The following is a 23,046-nucleotide window of genomic DNA, read 5'->3' as shown; positions in this document are numbered from 1 at the left end:
CTTATTCTTTAAAAAATTTACATAGCTTTTATCTACTTATTTTTAATAAATTTATTTATTTACTTTTGGCTGTGTTGGGTCTTTGTTGCTGTGCACAGGCTTTCTCTAGTTGCAGCGAGTGGGGGCTACTCTTTGTTGCGGTGGGCTTTTTTTTTTTTTTTTTGCGGTACGCAGGCCTCTCGTTGTGGCCTCTCCCGTTGCGGAGCACAGGCTCTGGACGCGCAGGCTCAGTGGCCATGGCTCACGGGCCCAGCCGCTCTGCGGCATGTGTGATCTTCCCGGACTGGGGCACGAACCCGTGTCCCCTGCATTGGCAGGTGGACTCCCAACCACTGCGCCACCAGGGAAGCCCATGGGCTGACTTATTGCGGTGGCTTCTCTTGTTGCAGAGCGTGGGCTCTAGGCGCGTGGGCTTCCATAGTTGTGGCACGGGGGCTCAGTAGTTGTGGTGCACAGGCATAGTTGCTCTGCGGCATGTGGGACCAGGGCTCGAACCCGTGTCCCCTGCATTGGCAGGCAGATCAGGCAGATTATTAACCACTGTGCCACCATAGCTTTTATAGTTGTCTTTGGTGGGAGAGTTGGTTCAAATAAGCCACTCCATCATAGTAGAAGCAGAAATCTCCAGGCCTTTCTTAATGTGTTCTTATAATACTATGTCCTCCTGACATCATACACTTAAGTAATACTGCAGTTGCCTGATAACAGATATGTATCCTTTATTGTACTATAAAGTTTGTGAGATCAGAAACCCTCTGTATATATATAATGAGTCCATGGTGATTAGCACATGACTTTTATTCATTCATTTGCTAGTTCAACAAATATTTTTGAGTGCCTACTATGTATGAGGAATTCTATTTGTGCTAGAGATTTAATAGTGAACAAGATACATATGGTCCCTGGCACAAGGATGTCCTGTTATAGTTTACTGGAGGAGGAGACAGCCTAAAGTAAGTAAAACAACAAATAAAATAACTATAAAGTGTGGTACATGCTATGAAGGAAAAAAGCAGGTGCTGGGATAGAGAATAATGGTGTGAGGTGGAGAATAAGGAAAGGCCATTTTAAAAGAGGTGGTGAGGATGAGAAGGACTCAGCCATGAGAAGTGTGGAGGGATGAGAATTCCAGGCAGAGGAAAGTATATACAAAACCTTCAAGAGCAGTAAAGAGTATGTCTAGAACTGAAAAGACAATGGAAGGTAGTGAATGAATAGGAAAGAGGCATAAGGGGAGGTTGAAGAGACAGGCAGAGGCCATACATGCAGGGCCTTATGGGTAATGATACAGAATTTGGAAAGCATATATGCTCACTACATACTTGTTAAATGAATGAAAGTATTTTATTTTTCTTGAAAAAAAATCATTTCTGTTGTAAAAATGCCCCTTTTCATTCTTTCTGAACATGAAGAAATGCTTCATGTTTCTTGTGATGGAAAGCTTGTACCAGACATAGCAATAAAAGCTGAGAATCATCACTGTTCTTAAGTTTTTGTCTACCTATAGAAGCAGGAAGGATCTCTGTCTGATGTTCTGAAAGCTAGATCCAGATAGGAAGAAGAAACACAAATGAAGGAGACAGGTCTTTCCCTCAACTCAAGTAAGAACAAACAATGTCAGATAAATTATGAAAGACTTTGAAATGGGCAAAAAAGATTATTGGATGTCCAAACAATCTTCTGGGTTATTTGTGCCTTTCATTGTCTTTGTGCTATTTTATAAAAATTAAGCTGTAGAAAACTGACGGTGAACATGATTAATATCCAAAGAAGTGCAAATTAATTCTGTCGGTGGTGGTGTAATTGATTATTCTCCTGTGGATATAGAACAGTTCTGCATCCATTAGCAGACTGATTTCAGCATTTCTGATTACCTATAGGTGCCTCTGTTCTTTGAATTCTTAGAACCAGTTGCAACATCTTACTGGTTCCCTCATTAATTAATGAGTTAAATAAAATCACTGACACATGTTCATTTTATAAAATAAAAAAAAATGAGATTCATGATTTTATCTTAAAAAAACTATACCTTAACAATTCTGAAGACTCCACTGAGATGCCGTATTGATTTATCTGACAAAACCAAGTAAACTCAATTGCCAGAAAAGTGCATTTTACGGGTGGCTTAAACCTGCATACATCTTTCTTTGGTTTCTGGAGTGTATGCCAAGTAGTAATAAAACCTGAAATCTGCTAACTTTGGGTTTCTCTATTTTTGCCTCCTCTATTAATTTTGGTTCTATGCATGGCTAATAAGGCATTCCCCTTTGTAGCATCAATGATTGAGAATTCAGTTTTATGGTCTGACCATTTGGTGATTCCTATAAATGGGTGATTGAAATCTATTCTCTGTTAGGTAAGAGAAGATACAGAGTCTGGTTTGCTAGTCTTTCTTGTTTATTTGTCTTACTGTTATTTTGAGCCTAAACCAATTAAGAATTTTGTGACCTCTGGGAAGGAAAATAGCTCTTTATTTGCAGACTAATTTTTTTTGTTTGTTTCTGTGCTTACTCTTAATCTGTGGTTGAAGTTGTAGAGCTGAAGCTGTATTTTGAAAAAAAAAAAATTTATTTATTTGGCTGCATTGGGTCTTAGTTGTGGCACTCGGGATTTTTGTTGCGGCGAGTGGGCTCTTCATTGAGGTGCGTGGGCTTCTCTCTAGTTGTGGCATGCGGGCTCTAGAGCGTACGGGCTCAGTAGTTGCAGCATGTGGGCTCTCTTGTTGTGGCACATGGGCTCTCTAGTTGCGGCACACAGGCTTAGTTGCCCTGCGGCATATGGGATCTTAGTTCCGCGACCAGGAATCAAACCCACGTCCCCTGCATTGGAAGGCGGATTCTTAACCACTGGACCACCAGGGAAGTCCCTGAAGCTGTATATTCTTTATGTGGTTGTGTGTCTATGTGTCTGTGATCCAGGAAGGCATTTATCTTGTTTTGTGAGTGTGAAATGTTTTCCTATTTCTGGAGGCTATTCATAAAGTATATGCCTGTGAGACCACCATGCAGAGTGGGCCTTCTTCAGAGTATGCTGCAGATTCAGGGTGTCCCCTACCGTGGCTCTCTCCATCTGAATTTGAATGTGATGGAGGTGTTGCAGGGGAAACAAAGGAGCCTCTCATCCCCAACTCTTTGGTTTAGCAGGACATGAAGAGAAGAGCCCTGATCTTAGGCCTACAATAAAGTTTGCTTTGCCAATGGGGAGAAAAACGAACACACCAAAACACTTCTAATGTCTCTTAAATTAAAGGTACTCTATTCTGATTGATTTAGAGAGATAAGTACTTACATAAATAGAATATTCCTAAAGTTCACAGATAATAAGAAAATTTATCTTATACTATTTTAAATATGCTGCACCAAAAAAATATTCTTCTTATAATTTTAAGAATCAAGTTCACAAAGTTAAGGTAAATCTCTGGCAAATGAGACTAGCTTAGTTATTTTGGTTAATAAGCAAACCCAGCCATGTTCTTTCTCTTATTTATCAGTGTTAAGTAGGCAAATACATTTTATTTCGCTTGGGTTTGTTTTTTCCTAAAATTATATAGGTTACTTCATCAAAGAGTCTAACGCTATTCTTATATAATACTTAAGATTGTGAAAAATCTAAAATTTGGTTCAATGAAATAGAATCATTATTCTGACAAACTTTTAATTTCAATAGTAATTATGTTTGTAGAATGTCAGCTTGAAAATAATTTTCAAGATTTTTAAGTAATTTAAAATCTTGAACAGTTATTAAATTGGTTAATTAATGAATAATCATGAGATACCTTGATTTCTAAGTACAATAGGATACTCGATCACTGCTTACTAAGCATGACTTTTAGTTAATACATTATACTTTGCTTCTTATTTTAATATGCCATAGAGAGGATATATCTTTGGGTCGTGTTAATGAGTATGTTTTCATTTTTGCTACATTAAGAAGGTACAAAGGGGATGTGTGTGGCTGTACAAAGTTGTATTCTGTGTGTTTATGAACTTTTCTAGTCTGCTAAAATGCTTACATATGATTTGTCAATGATCGATGCCCCCTAATTTTTGCTGTGAAATAGAAATTAGTGATTTTCTTAAACATTATAATAAATATGGGTGGTTGCAATTACGTTAGAAGTAATAATGACAGACAAGTAAAACTATGCATGTTCTTTCATTTTTCAGGAAAAATAAAAGTCCGATACTCAAAATACTTGGTCTCACGACCCTTTACATGCTCTTAAATTAAAATCCATTAAGGATCCCTAGAGCTTTTGTTATGTGGGTTATGTCTATCGATATTTACTGTATTAGAAATTTAAACTAAGAAGTTAAGAATATTTATTTGTTGGTTCATTTGTAAACAGCAGTGATGAAGCTATTTCATGTTAACATAAGTAACTTATTGTTTATACATTGTTTTATAATTTAAAAAATCTCTTTAATCTTCAGCTTAATAGAAGTCAGGTGGATTCTCTTATTTGCTTCTGTATTCAGTCTGATGAGATATCATAGATCATACAGCCACTGGAAAAACTCACTATACAGTCATGAGAGAAGGAAAATAAAAAAGTCAAATAAAGTCTTAGTTTTATTATGAGGATAGATTTAACCTTGCAGACCCACTTAAAGAGTCTCCAGGACCCTCTTTGGTCTGGAGACCACTCTTAGTTCTAAAGTAAAGTGTCAGTTTGTTCCAAAATATTAAAAAAGCATAATAAAGGACAAAACTCTGAAAATGACTTTGATTTGCCTTGGTTTATATTACCTGTGTTTGAAATGAAGCTGAGAAATATATTAAAATTTTAGTAAGTTCACTCAGTTTTGATGAGCTTACTTCTTTTCTTTTTTTTTTTTTTTTTTTTTTTTTTTTGTGGTATGCGGGCCTCCCTCTGCTGCGGCCTCTCCCGTTGCGGAGCACAGGCTCCGGACGCGCAGGCCCAGCGGCCATGGCTCACGGGCCCAGCCGCTCCGCGGCATGTGGGATCCTCCCAGACCGGGGCGCGAACCCGGCTCCCCTGCATCGGCAGGCGGACGCGCAACCACTGCGCCACCAGGGAAGCCCTGATGAGCTTACTTCTTTGCTTTACTGATTAATGCTTTCTCTATGATATGTAAGGCTATTCTTTTTGTATAATATGCCTTTTTGTTTATTTTGTCTTTGATTATTTAAGGAAATAAAAAAGTATAGATCAAAGGTTCCTAATTTATGAATGAGCTAATATTATTTATGATCATGTTACATTCTATGCTTGTTTTCCAATATTTTATTGTTGCTTTGAAAAATTAGGTAACCAAGTATGTTTCTTAGGTAGCTATGATCCTATCTTAATCAGGTGCCCATTTTTTTTTTTTTTTTGACAACACTTTTGATTTTGCCTTCTAAAGATCAGATCTAAATTTAGGAAAAAAAACTTTCTTCAGTATATCTTCTACGCCTACGACTATGTTTGAAATTTTCTAGAGGGCCCCTAGAAAGTCACGAAGATTTGTTCTTTCATCTTATAAAAAGAGAAATTAGAAATAGTTAGGTTTGTTTGATATGTTACCGTTACAGGAGTTTCACAGGAAGGGAGTTACTGTTACATCTGAGAAGAAAGGCTCACTGTACTCTAGGTTAGGTTTATGCAGGTAAAATGTCATTAATATAATATTTCAGAAATTGTATGCTTTATGGGAAGTGTCTGGAGATTTGACAATGCCCTTGCTGTTCGTAATATATTTTCACCCTCAGGGGAAACACTGACCAAAACTTTTATGAAATAGCTACCTACTGTATACCAATAGAGAATCTTACTTATCTTCTGATATTATTGGTTACAGTAATAAATTAAGCACAGCTATTAAATATCTACTAGCTAAGGAAAGCCTCTGTTTTACTTTGATGCTGGCCTGAAGGCTCTGCTATATAAGCTACAGTAAATAGTTTGTGTCTGCAACAAAGACAGACTCAGAGCACTAGGGAAAAGGACAATCATAGGTATTTTGAACTATTGATGCTTCAAAGAATAGTCTCTAGGGTACAGGATGCTGAGGTGATATAGCTTAGATAACTTTTGTACAGTAACAGTGGACTGAGTCAGGAATCCCAGGACTCTTTAGAATGAAAACAGATGGTTTCAAGAAAGCAGACTGCTAACCCAAGATCTAGCAGAACAGGAAAAACATGGGACTAAATGAAATGTTAAGGGAAATAAAAAATATTTTAACAGATTATTTATTTGTTTGGAATATTGTTGATTAGTTTTAATACTCTATTTCTATATGGATCTAGATGTGTAAAACAAACTCAAGGAGACCTATATGGTTAATTAATACTTTTGTTGCTAAATAATCAGGGCAAACCTATGAGACCAGTCCTTTTCTGTGATCAGTAATGATCTTTGTGATTATTTTGATCATATGGGGTGGGGGAGACACTGTTAGGAAAAATTAAGAGACTTTGAAATAGGAAGAAACAATTATTGGATGTCCAGTCTAGCGTATCCTTATCGATTATCTATACCTTTCATTGTCTTTGAGCTATTTTACAATTCTGTAGGTGGTGGAAAATTTATAGTAATGCACACAATTCTTTAGTTTTTAGGGCAAAAAGCAGATACTGTTTACCTGAAACTTCTGGTGTTTTATAAAAATGAAAACTCTTTGCAAAGGCTATGTGAAACAGGAGGAGGTGGGGGTGGGGAGAGATTTTGAGGGAAGCAACTATGGAAGAGTCATTTCTCCTTGGCTGAGAAGAGGATAGAGGTCTGTGGGTCCCACAAGTAGCAGTGGTCCCTTTCCTCTGCCCTAAGACTCCCAGCCTCCCCATAATCCCAGTGCTATTAGCATGGCCTAAAAGAACAAAGACCTGAGATCTTTGACATGGACATGGACACTCTAGATGTATCCAGCGAAGACTGGCAACCAGATGTGTCTCCTTGATGCTCTGTTGCCTCTTAAGCCCCTCCCAGTTCTTTGGCATAAGTTTTGGAGGCAATTAGTCCAACAGTGGCTTAAATAAAATTTCCTGCCAGTTCTGTAGCATAGGTACTCACAGTAGAATTTAAGTTGAATCACATAAATAAATTTCCTGTGTACCTGAGTTTCTGCACTTAAAATTCATGCATGCTACATAGTGCTTCTGGATCTTTCCTTGACTTACTTCCCTGTCTTTTCAGTGACTGGTTTTCAGCCTCTGCCCTTGGGCTGAAGCAGATGTTCTCTCTCCTACACTTTTCTTTCTTTCTGCTACTGAAGTACACTGGAATTCTTTTGGGGACTAGAATTTGCAGGCTGGCGGGAGTTTGCTGCATTGATGCTTTCTCTCTTTCTTCCTGGTTCTTCTTTCATATGATTCCCCCTCAAGGAGTTAGGAAGGACAATTATGAGCTCCTATGGAATACTCTGGGATGCCCAGTTCCTAAAAATCTCCTTCCTAGTAAGTTAAAGGTTTAGTGTAAGTATCTTACCACACAGAGAGTAAAAAAAGAAAACCAATATGCTTTACTATATTGGCTGTTGACCTGTGAGCAAATCCCTGGGATAAATGACATCTTTGTTAGCACTAATAAAGAAGGTTAAGGTCGAGAAGTGTTCTGTTCTTACCATAACTGAGCCACAATTGCCAAGCCTATGTAAGCTATAAGCTTGCTGCCTCTTCAGAAGTGCTAGAAAAGCAAACTTCTGGTCTGCCAAATAGGTACTGTCCCATAATTAAGTTCATTAGCAACCAAGATAAGTTTTATATGAAACACTCCCTGGAAATAAGAAATTTAAAATTTAAGTACTCTTAACTTCAGGGTTTGCCCTCGTGATGCTCAGAGCACTTCAGGCAGTTTGACGGTAATGAAAACAGACATGTTGCAAATTATTTCTTATAGCTTTGCTACAATGCAGACCTCAGCCTCTAGCCTTTGTGATCTTGGGAGAGGTCTGCAGCAATCTGCTCTACCCAGGGCTCAAGACCTCTAGGAGACTTTGAGGGAAGACTGACCCAGCAATCTGTCTGCTATGAAGAGAATACCTACCTACATTTTAACACCTTCACTCCTGGGTTTAATTTGAGATGGTAAGCTCTCTGACTTATCTGCACTGCACACCTTTTAGAGTGCCCAGAAATTTCTGAAGCCCTGTGGATTTTCAGCTTTGTGGGAGGATGGTTATGGATACCAGATGACTACCACACCACTGTTAATCAACTGCATACTTCATGAACCTCATTTTTTTCATACCTTTTCCCCCATGGACACACCCCCTGATGTGATGATGACATCAGCACGACTGATACCCTCATTCAAGGCATTGAGTAAGTCATCTGGGCTGGAAAAAAAATAAAGACAAATAAATTAACACACAGGAAAAGATTTTAAATATAGTGCCAACTAAAAACTAGACCACTTATTCAACGAGTAGGCATTAACATGAGTACAGCAGAAAAGTCTGTATGAAGTGGGAATCAAAAAGGTCTCTGCACAATAAAAGCATAACTCATTGCGGAGAAAGAAACTGGTAAGTGTGGAAATAGTAGTTACTGGTACTTTCACAGGCTTTTTACTCAACAAGGCAGTATAATAAGGGGAGACAGTGAGGTGTGGATAGGCTGCCTAACCATCCCAGTTTGCCTAGGAATATCCCAGATGTAGTGCTGAAAGTTACATTTCCTAGGAAATTTCAGGCACACCAGGACAGTTGATCACCCTAGGTGTTGGAGACTTAGGACTCTTTAGAGGGAATATGACTTAATTTAGTTAGGCCTTGAGAAATGGGCTGAATTTGTACAGGTGGGAAGGAATGGGAAAGGGCCTTGTAAGCAAGAGGATCAGACTGTGATGAAGCCTGTGGTGTTCTAGATGAATGGGGAAAATGAACTGCTTGAGTGAGGGATCTGACTTGGAACGGCTGGGATAGGTAGTGTAGGGCACGATTTTGGAGGGCCCTCAAGGTCAAGAATTTGAACTTCATCTAATGGGAAAAGGGTGGGGGGGGTCCCTAAAAATATAAAGAGCCAATAGGTGTTTATTGGGAAAAGGGTAGAGAAAAAAAGAACAAGGAAGGCAGAGACAGTATGAGATATTTTGAGAGGATAATGGGACAGGGTGAATGTTAGGGATTGAAATTAGTGAGATTCCTGACAGTCAACTGAAAAGACAAGTGCACCAGGCCCTCTGATTGTACAGATGGAAGGCCTGGGAGGAAGGATGGCGTGAAATCAACAGTCTTATCGTATGGATGTTAGAAGGGTTTCAAAGGCCTAACTTGAGATTGATCAAGTGAGAGAACAACAAAATGCCAAGCACCAGCATTTCTGGAGGGACAGGAAATCAGGGAATAGCTGAAAGGGACTGTTTCATCACAATTTTAAATGCATACAAAGCTATTGGGCAATGTGCACTGCACTTGCATTTACCTTCAGATGGAGTAAAGAAAAGGTGCCTTTTGAGGAATATTTGTTCAGCCTAAACCCTTGTTTTCTAAGAACTTTTTACCCTGTGGAGAAGGGAGGTATTTCCCTTTCTCCCCCATAGACATCTAACATGTACATTTAAAAAGGGAACAATCCTGGCTTCTGATGCTCTAGTTCTTGCTTTTAGTCCTTCTTGAGGCCTATTCTTGGTCTTGTGCTCCAGGAGACAACTCTTCCCATAAATCTTCTCATAAATCCCTCCCTTTGCTTAAACTAGACTCAGCAGGTTTTTGTTAACTTGAAATCAAATGATGTCTCAATGGGATAGCATATGTTCCCCCAAATCTCTTGTGGTAGTGAAGTTTGTTCATATCCTTTTCCCTTGATGCACTATTTCATGGGAGGATGAGGAGGAGGGAGAGGAGATGAAGGAGGAGGAGGAAGGAGAGGAAAAGGAGGAGGAGAAGATTTGTAACTAGCATAAATTTTATCCAGGGGTGACAGAGGTAAGGAGAGGAACTTGAGATCTACCCAAGAGGCTCTCCAGGAGACAAAGTTGGGAGGTGGCACATTACAGAGATTAAGAGTGTGAACTCTGGAGTCAGACTGCCTGAGTTTAACCTGCTAGATGTAGAACATTGGACAAGTTGCTTAACCTTTCTTTGCCTTAGTTTTCCATCTATAAAGTAGGGATAGTATAGGGTTGTTATGTGGTTTAAGTAACATAATATATATAAGTTTGTGGGCTAGTACCTGGTACAAACTGAGTTTTCAAGAAAGGTTGGTTGTTGTTGTTATTACTGTGGTACTGACAAAAGTTATCATACAAACCTAACAACCTGGCAGAGTTCAACTTTAGCATATTTGACTGTTTTTATTTAGGAGAATATCTATGACTAACACAGAAGAAAATCATAGATTGGACCTCAAATACATTCACAGAACTGTATGTGAAAAGCCCAAAGGGCTCAATAAATAAGCTAGGCCTGGTTCCAGCCCGAATAGTTCCATTTACTATTAGGTTCTCTTACTGACTCTAGATAAAATTCTCCTGCTCCTCAAGCACTGGCCTGTCCATGAGTGTACCAGAGGTTGTTTGGCTTTGGTGAGCAATCTCCCAAGGAGACAACAGTAAAAGTTTGAAAAATGGCTCACATGAGGTTCAATAAACAACACAGAGATCCTCTGAAATCATCCAGTTAATTGCTTATGCAGCCAAAAAGATACCCAGGTATTCAATGAAGGTAGGATCTATGTGTAAAACATTAAAAAAAAAAAAAAAACTTAAAAAAAAATCCCTGACATGAATTTTGAAGCTAATTTGGTTGGGCAAACATCTTGAAAGAATTATATTAAAAAACAGGTGTATTGTTGAACTATGTATTTTGAACAGATTTTTAATCAATCTTTTTCATTTAACTTTAGGGAAAAAGATAACAAATTATTCTTTTATACTGAAGTACTATAAGATATGTATTTGATGGATTCCTGATCACTGCATGCCCAGCACTCTGGTCCCCTTGCCTTGCTGGATCATTAAGCTGAGCCAAATGGTTGGCCTATGGAGTAAATGGGAAAAACATCACAAACACAGGGTGATGTGGAATGTGATTCAGGTGAAGGGACAATGACTATTATCAACACAACACATAATTTTGTGTTAGTATAAGAGACGTTAGCTAATTCTACCAATCTTACAATATTTAATTTATAGCTTGTCAACTCTACAGGATTATGGCAAAGTCATTGGAAACAAAGCAGCAGTGACATACACATTGACATCTTTGTAGGTGGGTAAAGTTCCTGGGACAGGCTAGCTGATGGCTGCAAATAAACATACTTTTCAGTGATTTTTTTCCCCCTTATTCCTTGTTTTCATATTATCTGGGAAAGACTTTTTTCCTATTTTGTAAAACTGCAGAGTCATCAACTCTTCCCATGATATTTTCTAACTTGCAGAAATAAACTAAAAGGAATTTTATACCAAGCAAGTCCTTACCGTAATTTATTATGTTTCAAAGAATACACTCAATGCTGCTTTCTTCTCTGTGGCTGATGGATTCACAAAATCACTAAATCTTAAAACTGGAAAGGTCTTTGGGGGTCATTTTGTCCAGTAGCAGAGCTGGGAGCACTCTTTGGGGCTTGCCCTTCTCTATCTCCCTCTGCACATCTCTTTAACTCTACTTTCAGTTGCATACTTCTGGTGTGTGGGATCTAGTAAGAGATCATAGCTTACAGGGACAGGGACCAATGTATGGCAACTGTCAGAGGATTTGTAACTTCACTTATACTGCATGATATAACTCCATTTATTATTTCACAATAAATCTCTGAGGTAGACTGAACAGTATGATTATGCCTATTTTACAGAAAAGGGAAGTGATATTCAGAGAGGCAAAGTAGCATATTAAAGGCTAGGCAGAGCAGTAAGTGGCAGAGCTAGGACTAGAACCTCTGTTTCCTTGTCGAGTGCCTAAGCAAAGTGACTGTCTAGTTTTTTCAGGCATATGATATGTCATACAAGGAAAACTCTCATGAGAATGGACCGTTATGCAAAAGCATAAAACAGAGGATGCTAAGGCAGCAGGAGGAGATCTGTCTGGGATGACAAGAAAAGTGCATCTGTGAACATGTTAGTTCTGTGGAATGAAACAAACATAGTTCTAAATCCTATATTCAGATGAAAACTAAATTAAGATTTTGATTAAACATAACTTAGGGCTTGCTTACAAGTCATAAATTTGGTCTCTTTTTTTGTGATTCATATTTTAAATGATGAAATATTTCTCACATAAGATAACAGTATAACACCCATGTACCCATCTCTCAGATTTGACAAATGCTAATATTTTCCCATATTTATTTTATATTCCGTCCCTCCAACCTTTTTATTTTTATTTATTTATTATTATTATTATTTTTTTGCGGTACGTGGGCCTCTCACTGCTGTGTCCTCTCCCGTTGCGGAGTACAGGCTCTGGACGCGCAGGCTCAGCGGCCATGGCTCACGGGCCCAGCCACTCCGCGGCATGTGGGATCTTCCCGGACCGGGGCACAAACCCGTGTCCCCTGCATCGGCAGGCGGACTCTCAACCACTGCACCACCAGGGAAGCCCCAACCTTTTTATTTTTAAGAACTAAAAACTGAGTTTGCTTTCTAAGACTAAGAGATTACTCTGAATAATGATAAAAAATAGGTAGCAAGGATTATAATCATGGATATTATAGTAGGATAAAAATAGTTCATGATTTTCTCAGTTTTGTTAAATAGAGAGCATAGCATATTAATTTTCGCAAAGATAGGAGAGTAAAATGAAAACATAATATGACCTTATATGTCTTATATATGACATTACTTCCTATATATAAGATCAGTTGATATTTAAGAAATAAAATTAATGACAATAATTCTCTTGTTTTAAAAGAAAAATACACTGTCACACTTATGTGTTAATTTTACAACTCCATGATGTAGGCAGGGCAAGAGAGGTCAATGAAGTTCACAGAGGTAGTGACAGGTTCAAGGTCACCTATGTTCACTCTACTATTCTTTTAAACTACAGTATTATTCACACTGTGAAAGACATTTTGTTATATACATCGCCAGAAAAAAGCTATTTATCATTTTTATCTAAGCATATAAATATTATTTATGTATGCCAAATAGTGATGATCAAAAACCAATAATTTGTATTTTTTACATTTGAAATATCTTCTCACCATTGCCACTGGAAGGGATGTTCAATTAAACAAATTAGTAAGTTTTCTAGGTATATACCAGTAGCTTCCCTTTTCTCAAAGAGCAGCAGATCTTAAAGGGATATTGTGAAATCATTTAATTCTTTCTTCATTAAAAACTGCAGTTCTAATTAGATTTGAAAGGTGATTAACCATTTCTTTAAAGATAAATCTAATACTAGCATTAATCTTGATTTACTAACACTTTCTATCCATTTTCACTTGAAATAAGTACCTACCCATGGTTCTCTGAGAGTACCAATATTATATGAAAACATTCTATAAGAGCATTGATTTAGTGCTAAATGCTAGACATTTAAGTACTCGGTGACAGAAAACAGAACTGTCAACTGAAGCCTGAGTGTGTCAGGGCCTAGAATCCAGTTTTGTCTCTACTGCTGAGATGACTTTGAAAAATGAACATCATTTCTTGGGGTCTCATTATCCTTATTTGTAAAATGAGAACATTTGGACTAGGTCCTTTCCATGTCTAACATTCATTGATTTAAAGCACTAGAAGCTGATTGGGATGCAGTTTAAGCACAAATGTATTATTTTTAAGTTGATCCAGAAGTCTACTTAAAAAATACTAAGACTGCCCTATCCCTAACAGCTGGGAAAGCCCAAACCTTCATAACTAAATGTCCAGGAAGCACAGAGGCTTCAATAGAAGACTGGCAGCTTGCCTATTGCTGCTTTGCCAATTCAGGAGTTGTGACTTCCATGCCTTTTACCACTTTGATCCTCTTTTCCACTACAACTACATTCCCATCAGGTCTGTGGCACCCTAGCAGCTTCTTGAGGGCTGAGGGTGAATACAACTCTCAGTAGGTAAAGGAAAATACCAGCAATTTAAGCTGCCAGCAACTGGAGGGTGGAAGAATAAGAACGATAGTTAGGATGGCTCTTAGTGAAATCAACATGTTGGGGGAAATAGATAATTTTAACAACAACAAAAACAACACACAATTAAAGCACTAATGGAGATTCATTTACAACCTTAAAAGGATGTTCTGGAACAAAAAATGTAATTTTCAAAATTTAGTAGATGAAGGTGAATATAGTCCCTGTTGAAACTCAATTAGTGGCGTGGAAAACCAAGTGGTAGAAATGTCTCAAAGAGATGTACAAAAATATAAAATGACACAAGTCATGAAGGAGATGATAAGAAATTTGGAGGACACAGCAAGACACTGACATATTATTAATAGGAATTCCATATGGGAAAAAAGGAACTGATAGAGGGGAAAAATAGAGGAAAATTTCATTTATTTGGAATGACTTGGGCTTGGAGATTGAAAATATTTACTAAGTTCCAGGTAAGACTGACAAAAAATTATAAACCTAAAAATGTCCTGGTTAAATTTTATAATTTCAAGGATAAAGAGAATATCTTACAAGCTGTCAGACAGAAAGATTAAATTTACTGACAAAGAAAAAAAGAATACTGGTTTTGGACTTCTTACCTACAACACCAAAAACTATAAAACAGTAGATAAACATCAACGTACTCTGAGAAAAAAGGCTTGCAACCCCCAAATCCTATATCCAGTCAGACACCACTCACCTGTCAGGACAGAAGAATAATATTTGTGAAAATGTAAAAATTAAGATAATAAATCAACAAGTAATGTTCTGGAAAAATGACTCTAAATGAAAAAAATTAACCAGATCAGAGATCTCAAGATAGGGGAAGATGAGGAGTAGAGAAAACACTAGTAAAATATACACACATTTATAAACTATATAACTAAATCTAAATGAATAACAATCAAATAAACTGGGGGATTATAATATATGTACTAAACATGGATTTCCCAGAAGTTGTAGAGACATACGCAAAAGAAAACTTAGTAATAGTCTAGATTTAAAAGCATTATCTCAGCAATGCCTAAAAGTTGAGGGAGTGGGAGGAGATGGGAAAAGTAAGTGTTCTCAAAGTCTCATTGGTATAAGATATGCATGGAGGAAATGGGAAGGCCTTGTAGGAGGGATATAGTGAGCACCTTTAAAAAATATAATAGTGGAGAAATGAATATTTGATTATTAGTATCAGAAATTAGAAGGAAAGCATGAGGGGGATGGTAGAGTACAGCACACCTTCCAAAATAATGAGTGAAAGGGAACAAACAGCACCTGGATCAAACCAACAATAGGGAAAAGGACAAAGAAGAAATAACAAAGTTCTATTAGTAGTAAAAATAAAGTAAGATGGAAGGAAAAAATATCAAGAGAATAATATATAGCAAACTTCATGGTAAAGCAAAATGAACGTCAAGATAGGATCAGGGTTACAGTAACCTAAGGCAAATGCAATATTGAGTTTTTTAAAGCTCAATTCCCATTTGGATGTTATTTATAAGGGATACACTTAAAAGAGATGAAAGAATAAAAATAAAAGGTATGCTCAAAAGACACCAGGCTAATGTAAATATTCAAAAAAGCAGGAATGGCATTTCAATGTCAAAGTGGAATTTAAAGTCGAACTAAAAAGGCTAAAGAGAGGAAACTAATTGTGATAAAAGGCAAATTTATAAAATGGATACAATAACATATGACTGTCTCACAAGTCATGTTCTCATTTTATCTAGGCTTCTTGATTGACCTACCAAATCCCTGCACATTGTAGGCACTCAATAAATGAATGAACACTGGCCTCAAATTAATCTCTCCACAGTAGCTTTGGGAATAAATAATGTACAATATTTACAACTGTAATGATATTATGGGCAAATAATATTATCTGTGGGTGGAAGAGAAGACACTACTAACATTTACATAATCATAAATAGTACTTTCTTTGAGAGGCTATCATGTAGAAGAGGGAGTCAATTTATTTGGCGTTGCTCCAGGCAGAATTAGAACTAATGGATGAGAGAAACAGGGATAAAGACTTTGGCTCAGTGTAATAGAAAAACATCCTTGCCCTAACAGTCATCCAACAATAAATGTTCTCCTCATGAGGCAAATAATATCTCTCTCACTAAAAGGATCAAACAAAAACCTGATGGCCAGCTGTTAGAAATTTTCTCTAACACCTCCACTGAGTAAAATATTGGAGAAGCTAACATCAGAAATTCCTTTCAATTCTAAGATATTGTATTCTATGGAAATACCAAAATTTATATAATTAACACAATGACTATTTTCTCTTCATGTATAGACTGAACCAGAGATGGAGAAACTGATGCAGGCATTGCAATATAATACTCAGCTTGTAGATCACACTTGTCTCCCTCTCACTTTTTGGACATCAGGAACATTTGACTATTTGACTTGAGTGAAAAAAAATAGAAGCATTTTTCCTCCCCCAAGCTATGACATTCACCTTCATCTTGGAAGATGGTCACCAATAATAATAACAACTCTTCCTAGAGTTGTAACTTAATTAGATGTCAAAAAAGCTTAAAGTTAATAGAAAGGTAGATAAAAGAGAAAGAAGAAGTATATCTCAAAATAAATCTATCAGAAAATGAATGTGGCTTTCTCAAGACTTTACAAACTAATCAGTTTCTGTGAAGGAGGAATATGTCTAGAGGGTATGATATCTTTTGACTATTATATCTTCTCAGATTTCAGTGGGTATTGGGGGTCCACTTTCAGTTCAGACTCTGCTTTTTAAAATTTCTATTTGGAATAGGGCCACGATGGCAGTGCAGGAAGACCCTGAGCTCACCTCCTCCCATGGGCACACCAAAATCACAACTATTTACAGAGAAACTATCGATGAGAATGACCTGAAGACTAGCAGAAAATCTCATTGGTAAAGGCAAATATACAGTAAACGTAGTAAACCAATCACTCATAAAGCTAGTAGGAAGCTTAAATGAAAAAAGTAGTAAAATCATCTATATTCACAGTAAGTAGTTAAGGGTATACAAACAAAAAGATATAAAATATGATGTCAAAAATATTAAACTTGTAGGGGAAAGTAAAAATGCAGGGTTGCTAGAATGCATTTGAACTTAAGAAAGCATCAACTTAAAATAATCATGTATATGTGTATGTAAACCTCATGGTAAGCACAAACCAAAAATCTATAAAAGATACATATACAAAAAGAGAAAGGAATCCAAACATAACAATAAAGATAGTTATCAAATCACAAGGGAAGAGAGCAAAAGAGGAAGAGAGGAACAAAAAAGACCTACAAAAACAAGTAACAAAGTGGCAATCAGTACACACCTATCAATAATAACTTTAGGGCTTCCCTGGTGGCGCAGTGGTTGAGAGTCCGCCTGCCGATGCAGGGGACACGGGTTCGTGCCCTGGTCCGGGAAGATCCCACATGCTGCGGAGCAGCTAGGCCTGTGAGCCATGGCCGCTGAGCCTGCGCGTCCGGAGCCTGTGCTCCGCAACGGGAGAGCCCACAACAGTGAGAGGCCCGCGTACCACAAAAACAAAACAAAACAAGACCACAAAAAACCAAAAAAAGTTTAAATGTAAATGGATTAAATGCCCCAATCAAAAGATAGAGAGTGGTTGAATAAATTTAAAAAAACAAAACCCATATATATGCTGCCTTCAGGAGACTGACTTCAGATCTAAAGATACACATAAATCAAAAGAGAGGGGATGGAAAAAGATACTCCTTGCAAATAGAAAAGAAAAGAAAGTTGGAGTAGCAATTCTAATGCAAGACAAAATGGACTTTAAAATGGAGAATGTTACAAGAGACAAAGAAGGACATTACATAATGATAAAGAGATCAATCCAACAAGAAGATATAACAATGTAAAATATATATGCACCCAACATAGGAGAACCTAAATACATAAAACAAATATTAACAAACATAAAGAAAGAAATTGATAGTAACACAATAACAGTAGGGGACTTCAACACCCCACTCACATCGATGGACAGATCACCCAGACAGAAAATTAATAAAGAAACATTGGCCTTAAATGACACACTAGACCTGATGAACTTACTTGATACATACAGACCATTTCATCCAAAGCAGCAGAATACACATACTTTTCAAATGCATGTGGAACATTCTCTAGGATAGAACACATACTAGGTCACAAAACAAGGCTCATTAAATTTAAGAACACTGAAATCATATCAAACATCTTTTCTGACCACAACACTATGAGATTAGAAATTAACTCTAAGGAAAAAAACTGCAAAAAAACCCCTAAACGTGGAGGCTAAATAATATGCTACTAAACAACCAATGAATCACTGAAGAAACCAAAGAGGAAGTAAAAAAGTACCTAAACACAAATGAAAATGGAAGTACAACAACCAAAAACTATGGGGCAGAGTAAAAGCATTTCGAAGAGGGTAGTTTATAGTGATATAAGCCTATCTCAGGAAAGAAGAAAAATCTAAAATAAACAACCTAACCTACACCTAAAGGGAAACTAGAAAAAGAACAAGCAAAACCCAATGTTAATAGAAGGAAAGAAATATAAAGATCAGAGGAGAAATAAATGAAATAGAGACTGAAAAAGCAATAGAAAAGATCAATGAAACTAACAACTGGTTCCTTGAAAAGATAAACAAAATTGGTAAACCTTTAGCCAGATTCATCAGGAAAAAAAAGAGAGAGGACACAAATAAATAAAATCATAAATGAAAAAGAAGTTACAACTGACATCATAGAAATACAATAGTTCATAAATGATTATTACAAACAATTATATGCCAATAAAATGGACAACCTTGGAGAAATGGATAAATTCCTACAAACGTACAATCTCCTAAGACTGACTCAGGAAGAATTAGAAAAGATGAACAGACCAATTACCAGTAATGAAACAAAACACCACCAAACAAAAGTCCATTAACAGATGGCTTCACAGGTGAATTTTACCAAACTTAAAGAACGATTAATGCCTATACTTCTCACATTATTCCAAAAAAACTGAGATGGAAGGAATGCTTCTGAACTCATATACGCGGTCAGCATCATCTGATATCAAAACAAAGATATAACACAAAAAAGAAAACTATAAGTCAAAATCACTGATGAACATAGATGCAGAAATCCTCAATGAAATATTAGCAAACAGAATTCAACAATATGTTAAAAGGGTTATATATCATGATCAAGTAGGATTTATTCCAGGGAGGCAATGATGGTCCAATATCCACAAATCAATTAATGTGATACACCACATTAACAAACTGAAGAATAAAAATCATATGATCATCTCAATAGATGTAGAAAAAGCTCTTGACAAAATTCAACATCCATGTATAATAAAAACTCTCAATAAAGTGGTTACAGAGGCTACATACCTCAACATAATAAAGACCAGATATGACAAACCTACAGCCAACATCATACTCAATGGTGAAAAGCTGAAAGCATTTCCTCTAAGATCAGGAACAGGACAAGGATGCCCACTTTTATTCAACATAGCATTGAAAGTCCTAGCCGCAGCAATCAGACATGAGAAAGAAATAAAAGGGATCCAAATTGGAAAGGAAAAAGTAAAACTGTTACTGTTTGCAGATGACTATATATAGATAGCCATGATAGTCATGATACTATATATAGAAAATCCTAAAGATACCAGCAAAAAAACTGTTAGAACTAATAAATGAATTCAGTAAAGTTGCAGGATACAAAATTAATATACATAAATCTGTTGTGTTTCTATACACTAACAACAAACTATCAGAAAGAGAAATTAGGAAAATAATCTCATTTACAATTGTGTCAAAAAGAAAAAAAATACCTAGGAATAAAACTACCTAAGGAGGTAAAAGACCTGTACTTGGAAAACTATAAAACACCGATGAAAGAAATTAAAGATGACACAAATAGAAAGATACACTGACCGTGTCCATGAATTGGAAGAATTAATATTGTTAAAATTACCATACTACCCAAGGCAATCTACAGATTTCATGTAATCCCTATCAAAATACCAATGGCATTTTTTCACAGAACTAGAATAAATAATTTAAACATTTGTATGGAAACACAAAAGACTGTGAATAGCCAAAACAATCTTGAGAAGAAGAACAAAGTTGGAGGTATCAAGTTCCCTGATTTTAAATTACACTACAAAGCTACAACAATCAAAACAGTATGGCACTGGCACAAAAACAGACCCATAGATCAATGAAACAGGATAGAGAGCCCAGAAATAAACCCAGACTTATGGTCAATTAATCTACGACAAAGGAGGCAAGAATATACAGTGGAGAAAAGACAGTCTCTTCAATGAATGTTGTTGGGAAAACTCGACAGTTACTTGCAGAAGACTCAAACTTGCCTAATTTCTTACACCATATACAAAAATAAACTAAAGATGGATTAAAGACCTAAGTGTAAGACCAGAAGCCATAAAACTCCTAGAAGAAAACATGGGCGGTATGCTGTTTTACACTGGTTGTAGCAATATTTTTTTGGATATGTTTCCCCAGGTAAAGTAAATGAAAGCAAAAATTAACAAATGGGACTACATTTGTTAATTTAAAAGCTTTTGCACAGAGAAGGAAACTATCAACAGAATGAAAAGGCAGACTATTGAATGGGAGAAAATATTTGCAAATGATATAACCAATAAGGGGTTAATATACAGCATATATAAATAGCTCATACAACTCAATATCACAAAAACAAACAACCTGATTTAAAAATGGGCAGAATTTGGAGACTGGGATTCACATATATACAGTATTGATACCATGTATAAAATAGGTAACTTAATGACAATATACTGTATAGCACACGGAACTCAATGCATTGTGGTGACCTAAATGGGAAGGAAATCCAAAACAAGAGGGGATATATGTATATGTATAACTGATTCATTTTGCTGTACAGTAGAAATGAACACATTATAAAGCAACTATACTCCAATAAAAATTAATTGAAAAAAAAGATGGGCAGAGGACCTGAATAGATATTTTCCCAAATAAGATATTTATTTATTTATTTATTTATTTATTTATTTATTTTTATTTATTTATTTTTGTGGTATGCGGGGCTCCCTCTGCTGCGGCCTCTCCCGTTGCGGAGCACAGGCTCTGGACGCGCAGGCTCAGCAGCCATGGCTCACGGGCCCAGCCGCTCCGCGGCATGTGGGATCCTCCCAGACCGGGGTGCGAACCCGGTTCCCCTGCATCAGCAGGCGGATGCGCAACCACTGCGCCACCAGGGAAGCCCCCCAAATAAGATATTTAGATAGCCGGCAGGCACATGACAAGATGCTCAGCATAACTAATCATCACAGAATTGCAAATCAAAACCATAACGAGATACCAACTCATACCTGTCAGAATGGCTATTATTAAAAAGACAACAAATAACAAGTGTTGGAAAGGATATGGAGAAAAGGGGACCCTTGTGCCGTGTTGGTGGGATGTAAATTGGTGTGGCCACTATGGAGGGTCTTAAAAAATTAAAAATAGAACTACCATATGATCCAGCAATTCCACTTCTGGGTAGTTTTCCAAAGAAAACAAAACCACTAATTTGAAAAGATATATGCGCCGCTATGTTCACTGTAGCATTATTCACAGTACTGAAGGTACATAAGCAATTAAGTGTCCATTGATAGATGAATGGATAAAGAAGAGATGGTGTGTGTATATACTGTATATGGAATACTACTCAGCCATAAAAATGAATGGAATATTGCCATTTGTGACAACATGGATAGACTTAGAGGGTATTATGCTAAGTGAAATAAGTTAGAGAAAGACAAATACTCTATGATTCACTTACATGTGGAATCTAAAAAACAAGACAAATGAACATACATATCAAAACAGAAACAGAGGCACGGGGCAGAGGTGGTGGCCAAAGGGTCCTCTGAATCCTCGCTGGATTCCGGAGGGAGTGGGGCGCACGGAGACGGGCACCAGCTGTTCCAAAGACAGTGCAACAGCACCTGTGAGAGGGGTGATTCGATTCCCTTAGCCCAGTCGGAGGCATTCCTCACAGACCTCTTGGATAAAGTGTGTGAGTGAATGAATGACTACAAGCTCGAAGAAGACCCCGTGACTAAGAAGAAGACTTTCAAGAGACTTGCTCCAAGGAAAGGAGACAAAATATACAAAGAATTTTAAAAATTCTATTTTTATTCTGATGCTTACAGACATTTGAAATTCACGTGTGAAACTATAATGGAAGAGTACGAAGATGAAATATTCTCACTTATGGCCCAGGAGACAAACTACCTCTCTGACAAGCTGTGCAGTGAAAAATCAGGTCTGTGTGAAACTTCTACTAATCACACTGAACTCTAGGAATGACGGTGCTGCTAGTTAGAGGAGAGACAAGTCACAGCCCCCAAGGTCAATGTCTGCATTTCTGTCTTCATGTTTCTTCATGAGAAGAAACTTTACGTCTCTTGTTCATACTGCATTGTCTCATGTTTGATATTTTATTGAAAATCTCTTGTTTGGCATCATGACGAGCCCCAATTCTTTCTATAGGTGAAGCTGAGGAGTGCATGAAATGAATTACCTTTGTAGATTTTGATACAAACAGGCTTGGCAGGAAAGCATTTAACTCAGTAATAGGAAAAAAGTGAAGACATTTCATAAATGAAATAAGGATTTAATAATGTGTACTGTATATTTCATGCACATATACAAGTATAGTGTTCTGTTTGATAAAAACTTGATTTTATAAATACTTGATTAGTCATGAAATTAAGAAAACATATTGCTGCAAATTCCAGGTTAATTTTTCTGGGCTGTATGGCTATCACTGAAAGAAGTGAACTCACTTTATATCAGGAATGAAATTTAAATTTCTAGAAACCTTAAGTTTAAAAACTTCTTAATTTCTAAAATTTAATAAAATGCATCAAAAGCAGTGAGTACTTTTACAGGGAACAATAACTATATTGGCCTTTCTGATGCATACAGCCTGAATTCAAATGATTTAGAAAGTTGATTTATTATTCATGTATTTATTATCATGTAGTCTTAAAGGATGATACCAATGGCCATGTTTTGTTT

The 23,046-nt window shown here is 36.8% G+C and overlaps 2 protein-coding genes across 15 annotated transcripts in view; one reads left to right on the top strand and one right to left on the bottom strand.

Moving 5' to 3' along the window:
• The window catches only part of GPHN (gephyrin), a 651,195-nt gene that overhangs the window by 21,631 nt on the left and 606,518 nt on the right, over window positions 1-23,046 (bottom strand). For 13 of the 14 annotated variants that reach the window (XM_055088534.1, XM_055088535.1, XM_055088537.1 and 10 more), the window contains one exon: window positions 8,195-8,282. In XM_055088534.1, coding sequence (XP_054944509.1) covers window positions 8,195-8,282 — 88 coding nt within the window. Of the gene's footprint in view, window positions 1-3,888; window positions 4,522-8,194; window positions 8,283-23,046 lie in introns of those variants that run through there. The other variant, XM_055088541.1, reaches the window with a different exon arrangement.
• Window positions 21,994-22,326, top strand: LOC102994937 (protein canopy homolog 1). The gene is given in 1 exon segment (XM_024134232.2): window positions 21,994-22,326. A coding segment is annotated over 1 exon segment (279 nt). The 5' UTR covers window positions 21,994-22,047.

This window comes from Physeter macrocephalus, chromosome 11 (genome assembly GCF_002837175.3).
Source record: "Physeter macrocephalus isolate SW-GA chromosome 11, ASM283717v5, whole genome shotgun sequence".
In the NCBI taxonomy this organism is placed as follows: domain Eukaryota; kingdom Metazoa; phylum Chordata; class Mammalia; order Artiodactyla; family Physeteridae; genus Physeter; species Physeter macrocephalus.
This window is presented reverse-complemented; position numbering and strand designations above follow the sequence as displayed.